Source organism: Triticum aestivum, chromosome 7B (genome assembly GCF_018294505.1).
Source record: "Triticum aestivum cultivar Chinese Spring chromosome 7B, IWGSC CS RefSeq v2.1, whole genome shotgun sequence".
NCBI classification, from domain to species: domain Eukaryota; kingdom Viridiplantae; phylum Streptophyta; class Magnoliopsida; order Poales; family Poaceae; genus Triticum; species Triticum aestivum.
In genome coordinates this window covers 83,540,526-83,546,820 of record NC_057813.1, presented here as the reverse complement: position 1 = coordinate 83,546,820, position 6,295 = coordinate 83,540,526, and the positions used below count along the sequence as shown (strand labels likewise).

Sequence of the window (6,295 nt, the reverse complement as noted above, 5' to 3'; positions counted from 1 at the left end):
CCTCTGTTTTTTATATGAAGAATAGATATTGTAATTGTGCCTCCATTACGTCTAAAAGTCAGGTATCGGAAAACTGTCATTGGCATATCTCTGTCATGATGGAAGATTGGTTAGACAGAAAAAGGACCTCTGGTTATGTATGACATGATGCGAGGCACATATCTCTGAATGAAGCGCAACAAGAATTGACATCCTCTAATGCTAACTGTTGACCATTCTTCTCTGAAGTATCAGGTCAGTATCCCATGTGCCCCCTATTCATCTGTCATCGCTGCATAAAAATTTAATGCAGTTTTTAAGCCTATGTTTAAGGATAGCTAAATCTCTATGGACCAACCATATTATCTTTTTGAGATAATAAATCAACCTTCATCATGTACTTATGTTGTAACTTCTCCCATCTTTTGTGCTATTATCTAAAAGAGGTGTGGATTGGAATCAGTTTTTTTTGCTGCACCCCCATTCCGACGAGGTCACGCACACATACCACCGGGAATCCCACGGACCCTATGTTCGAGCGCGAGCGACGGCAATAGCATCTGCAAGTACTTGACCAACACGCTACCCGGGTGTGGTATCCACTATTGAGGCCAAGCAACCTAGCTCGGTCATCCTTAAGTGTGCTTGTGTCCACCACCTGATGAAGAACGGGAGAAGATTGCTGACTTTGTGCCTAATGATGGTTGCCTGAACTTCGTAGAGCAAATTGACGAGGTGTTGATTGCTGAATTTGGTCTTAAGAGGCACGTCGTGGGAGATATCCCTTGTGGCAGGTTCAAAGTTGTGATGGTATCTGGTGTCTCCCAGCGAGATTTGTTCCTTCTCTTAACAGTTACTATTAAGGTATAACAGTGATGTGCTACTCTGCTGGTCCTTTAGATGTCAAAAAGATTATGTGTTGTGCTAGCTAGCGACTTTTATCTCCCCGTGGATGCAGATTTCAGAATATGTTTAGTTACGACGTACCACAAAGCTGATCTTTTTAACATTTGATTGTCGTGCTTAATACCACAGTTAGGTAGTTTGACTCTTAGACACTGGTCTTTTTAATATCAGACTTAAACAACTACAGTTCTAAATAGCAGTAGTTCTTCTGAATTTCTACCTATTTATTTCACTATTGTGGTTTCAAAATCCAATAGCCTTGCTGTTAGTTAATGCTCTATTTATATTTTTTGCCAACAGAACAAATTTATGTTTCCAGCAAAAAAGTTGGCCGGCCCCAGCAAAAAAAAAGAACAGTTCCAGCAAAAAAAGATCGTCGCCGTGGTCACAGGTACTAAATGGTTCCACTGTACATCTCTGTAGTTATTTGGTTGAAGGTGCGCATTAGTGGTTAGCTGTGATAATACAAATAGTAAACATGTTATACCAGGTAGCAGAACTTCACGAAAATTTGCTGAAGGAGCTGCATCATCCTTGATCAAATATTATTTTTATTATTCCTTGTTGGTTTTAGACAATAACATTAGAGAATCTAAATCCTTTTACCGCGCATCAGTACATGTAATAGAGCAACTCTTGGTGCAACTAGCTGCAGCAAAGACCAACTTGACTTGATGGTATTTTTGATCTGTTCACCTACCCTCCCTCGCTCAATTTTCTTGGGCAAAAACACCCGCCCCACGAAGCCATCTCCGTGTCGCATACCTATTGCCACAACCAACTAAGCTAGCCCAGTGTTTTTTGTGGAAAAGATGGTTGTTCCTTCTATTAAATAGTCCCACCTCGCCCCTTTACACCCAATCCTCTTAATTTCCTTATGCCTTTGAATTTCCTAGGTGTCAACAAGCAGTCTTCGGAATCATCAATAAGCCAACAGCGAGAAATAAGTTTAAGAATTGAGTTCCCTTAACAGGGAAATAAGGAAGGGAAGAAACAAATAGGGAACAATCAGATGAAGCATCAAGGAAAATGGATTGAACAATCAGATGAAGCATCCAGCTCGAGGAGAAGCATGGTCTGCAAGGAGACCAATCATCTTGAGGTGGTTCTTTCAGCTACTGCATGTTCCATTACGGAGAAGGGTACTTAGTCGATCTTAGGAGCCAGACTCTGCTCTCCTTGCAGGGAGAATTTCAACAAATGGTACTATTACTCTCCCAACAATTCTTTTATCACTACAAAATGTGTAGGAACCTTATTTTTCCCTGAGATACTGTAATTGAGGAACCGAGAGCCGCGACGGAACATTGTATTTTGCACTACATCCTGTATTTGCTTTGTGGGAAGCTGGCTTGAGGACAAATATGTCAGCTCCATTTTCGCTGTGAGTGATTCTTCATATGACGGTAGTGTTGCTTGTGTTCATAATCAGTCTCTATGTAATGTTTCGGCAGAGAGAGTTGTAACGCCTCGGTCTTCTTGCCGAGTTGCAGAATGCTGTTGTTCACTCTGCAATAGGATGGATGAACATGGTTTTCTTTATTTTACAGCGTATGTGTTGTGGTCGGATACATGATTGCAACAAGATTCCCAACTAGAAGAGGAGTCACCCAGAAGAGTTTTGCAAGTTATCATCACTTGCAAGCCTCCAACTTGATCCATGATTTATATGATCAGCAGAAAACATTGTACAATTTAAAATTGTCACAGCCCATGTATTCTGTGATGCCCAATAGAAATAGCATTGATTATTTGGTATGAAGATGCTTGGACAGCCATGTTTAGCCCAAAATCAAATAATCAAGATGACTGCTAAAATAATTTCATTTAAGTTTTCTACATACAATTCTAACTGATCAGTATTTTTTTTTCTCTCGTTGCAACGCACGGGCATATGTGCTAGTCTTTCCCTATTACTAATAAAGCAGCTAATGCTTTTGGTCGTCCGTCATCGTGGCCGTTTTGCAAACAAGCCCATAAGTTTACATGAAATCAACCCGCAGTCTTATTTTAAGTTCAGAAAACGTTTCATTTTTACATTAAACCTCCTATCCTCCACCGGCAGCTTATCCATTCCCGTTCTCCACCACCGGGCGTACGCGTCGTCCAAGCCCAAGAATAGAACGAGGCGTCGCAGCAGGGGTTGTCTGCGGTCCACGTGAGCGAGGCGAGGGGCGGCCCGAGACGGTCGATAGTGGCGCTGTCGTCGTTGTCCGCGAGGTAGAGGGTGGCGGCGCCGGTCGCAGGGAGGACGGGGGCACCGGCGGCTGGTGAACTCGGAGGCTGCGGCTGTGCGACGACGTCCGTGGTGGTGGCGACAGCTACGACGACGCGACCACGATGCGGCAGGGGATGGAGGCTTCCTCGCCTGGGCTCGGGCGCGTCAGCACGGCGTCGGGCCGTTGCCGGTGGCGTCGAGGCCGGCGCACGCACGGACAGGGCGCCCAAGGGTGAGCCGCCGCGACGTGTGGGCGGGCTGAGCCGGGCGTTCAACCACGATGCGGCGGGGATGAAAGCCGCCTTGCCGGGGCTTGCGGGGCAGCACGGCGTCGGGCCGTTGAGCAGATCTTCTCCATCCACGAGTCCAACTTCCTGTTTGGCGCGCAGGCGCTGGAGCCGGCAGGGGCGTGCTCTGCGGGGCACGCTCGCCGCGGCCGTGCTGGTCAGGCTCGAGCGCTGACTGCGGGAGCTGTCCGGGAACCCCGAGGCCCGCGTAGTGGACTACTTCAAGCAGGGTCCGGCGCCGGATGGTTCCTGGCGGCTGCGTTGTTCGCGCGCCGGATGCCGGCGGAGGCGGCGTGCGACGTCGTGGCCAAGAACCGCAAGGTGTTCTCCGGGCGCCACGGCCGCGGTGGGTTCTTCTCCGGGGCCGATGCAGGTGATTTTCCTAATGGTGCTGCTGACGCTGAAAACCCAACCCCTGAAGCACTAGAACTAGAAGTGCCCTCTCTATGGCGCATCACTCATTGATTCCAGATGGGCAACATTCTGCTTCGCAATCAAAGAGCATAGTTTTTGCCTGCTATCATTGCTTACATATGAGAGTAGAGATAATTAATTGTGCTCCTGACTTGCTTTTCTAACCTAAGTGTTCCTAGGATTGCCTTGTTTAATTGCATCTGAATATTAGCTGCCTGATAAGGGTAGAGATAAATGCCTTTTCCTCTTATATTTATCTTTATGTCGGTGGCGCTCTTGTTTAATTTCTCAACGGTTTTTGCCGCTGCCAGTTGTTGGATTCATCAGACACATTGCCTTTTAGACTTGGCAGTGGATTTGGGATTATTGATGGCCTAGCCACTGAACAGCGAATGACGGAGTCAGATGTGGCTTGAAGCGCAAATGCTTCACCGAACTTAATAAAACTCATACCTGCACATGGAGCAGTCCTGAATGGTTCACCATTCAAGACACCACAAAACTTTAGAAGTATCCAGACTTGCTAAACTTTTTATTCATTAACAGTGAGAGAAAGATGTCTTGACAATTTGTCCGCTGGAAAATCTTATTTGCTATTTGTTTCATGTAGGTTTTGTAATTGCTTGAAGTTGTCCAGTTCAGATGTCCATACACTTCAATGAAATACCCTCAGCTGCTTTCCAATCTGAGAGTTGAATCGAAGGTGTGCATTTGAACCCGTGAAATTATTATTTTGTTTTTTCGTATCTCATCAGTTTTTTGATTCTTAGATTGAAGAGATCCTACGGAATTCTACAACATCTGAATTTGGTAGTGTATATTATTTTTCGGAGAGAGGTGATTGAATGATTGATCTTGATGTGTTCCATCAAAAGCTTATCTAGGTTGCTTGTTCAGTCCTGTTCATATTGGGTTTGAGATTATTATGTTCTTCAAGTTGCTTCTCTTGATGTTTAGATGTCTCAAGAACTGCGCACACAATTGAGCGAGTCTGAGAAAGGAGAGCTAAAAGAATCGTTCCATCATATGCTGAAATGGGCCTGGAGATATAATAAATATCTTGAAGAACAGGCAGCCCAGCTTCACATGTTAACTAGCTGGTCGAAAACTGTTGAAGTGAGTTGTGTGTGTGCATGACCACTTAATCTTTTCTGTTGGGAATTTCATATTGTAACCCGCTTATTGTTAATTTCAGGTAGCTGTATCAAGAAGTAATAATTTTAAGACATTGAAGTTCAGAACCTCTATTGAAACTCTTTCGTAGTATTATATGAACTTCTGTATTTGAACTCTTTCATAGACGTTTATACTGAGGTTGCTCTTCTATAGACATTTATAGAGGTTGCTCTTTTATAGACATTTCGAAGCAAGCCGCTAAGCCCAAGTCTCGAATCAGGATTGTCGTCGTTCGTCAGTCCCAAGTATTTGAATTCTTCCGTATCTCTGCTCTTGATTACATATGGTGCGAGATTCTAATTTCTTGGACTATAGTGCAGCTAGGAGATTGTGGCGGCAGCGGTGGGTTTTGGGTCGGCGAGCTGCAGGGATTTGCTGGACGCACGCCATCACATGTCGAGCCACACATAGTGACCGATGGTGGCGGATTAGAGTTGGAATTCAAGAGGTTTGTGTGGTTTCAGTTATCCGATGATTGGGCGAGAGCGGAGCAACAGAGGCCGGCCAAGAACATGACCAGGGATAACACATCTTGCTTGATTTCCCGAGCGACCCAAGGTTGGTTGCATCCTGCATGACCTCATATTGTTCATGAGAGTTTTGTGATGTTCTTTTTTTAGAGAAGTTTTGTGATCTTAATTCATGAGACATTTGACGTGATACTATGTGGCTGTAAACGTAATCTGCAATTCAGAGCAAACAGAGTGAACAAACCAAGGACATGCAGGTTAGTCCGTTAGTGTCTTACTTTTCTTTTTGTAATTCTATCGTACTGTATAGTTAGTACAAAATCATCAAATATTCAGGATATGTTTATAATTTTGTGAAACTGAAATGTGCAACATGTTCAGTGGACTGGTGAATTATAATTTTGTGAAACTGAAATGTGTTACTGAAACCTGACTGGTGATGAACTAACCGATTCACACAAAGGCTTGCTGATAACAACTTGAGTTGGCCGAGTCTCGCCGAGTTGAGCGTGGAGTAGAAGGTGTCGAGTGAACTTGAGTCAGTGTCATTCGCTGTAATGATCGCCCGGGCGGCCGTGTAGCTGTCTTAGATGGAGTCCAGGGGAAGACCAAGAGGAGGTGCGATAAGATTGAGCTTTCCAGAATTTTGGGGAGGTGGCGCTTGTCGCACTGCAAAACTTTTATTTGTATATGTTGCATGCTACTACCTCCTAATCAATATGTCATTGAAATGAAGTAGATGCAGCTCTTCATAGATATTGTCACATGTTCTGGTTTGCAGGTTAAATATTTGATGCCCTCATTTTGGTAATGAGAGCAATGCAATATTCTGAAGGTCACACATG

General features: G+C 44.5%; 1 protein-coding gene and 1 long non-coding RNA gene across 13 annotated transcripts; both read left to right on the top strand.

Annotated features, from left to right (window-relative positions):
- Window positions 1-1,910, top strand: LOC123157023 (uncharacterized). 3 transcript variants are annotated; one of them, XR_006478643.1, is made up of 4 exons: window positions 1-234; window positions 443-843; window positions 1,186-1,276; window positions 1,782-1,910. It is a non-coding gene; the product is annotated as an uncharacterized lncRNA (long non-coding RNA). The 3 variants fall into 3 exon arrangements; XR_006478642.1 differs by having other exon boundaries at window positions 7-234; window positions 424-843; XR_006478641.1 differs by having other exon boundaries at window positions 7-843.
- A 1,029-nt stretch (window positions 1,911-2,939) lies between these two features.
- Window positions 2,940-5,727, top strand: LOC123157021 (uncharacterized). Of its 10 annotated transcripts, XM_044575246.1 has the most exons (6): window positions 2,941-3,763; window positions 4,415-4,507; window positions 4,762-4,920; window positions 5,000-5,015; window positions 5,161-5,225; window positions 5,301-5,727. In XM_044575246.1, the coding sequence occupies exons 2-6, from the start codon at window positions 4,463-4,465 to the stop codon at window positions 5,556-5,558; spliced, it is 543 nt and encodes a 180-aa protein (XP_044431181.1). In that variant the 5' UTR covers window positions 2,941-3,763; window positions 4,415-4,462; the 3' UTR covers window positions 5,559-5,727. The 10 variants fall into 10 exon arrangements, 2 of the variants coding, with proteins under 2 accessions (XP_044431181.1, XP_044431180.1); XR_006478640.1 differs by having other exon boundaries at window positions 2,940-3,763; window positions 4,415-4,920; window positions 5,296-5,727; XR_006478636.1 differs by lacking the exon at window positions 5,000-5,015 and adding an exon at window positions 4,575-4,641 and having other exon boundaries at window positions 5,161-5,727.
- Window positions 5,728-6,295: the final 568 nt, after the last annotated feature.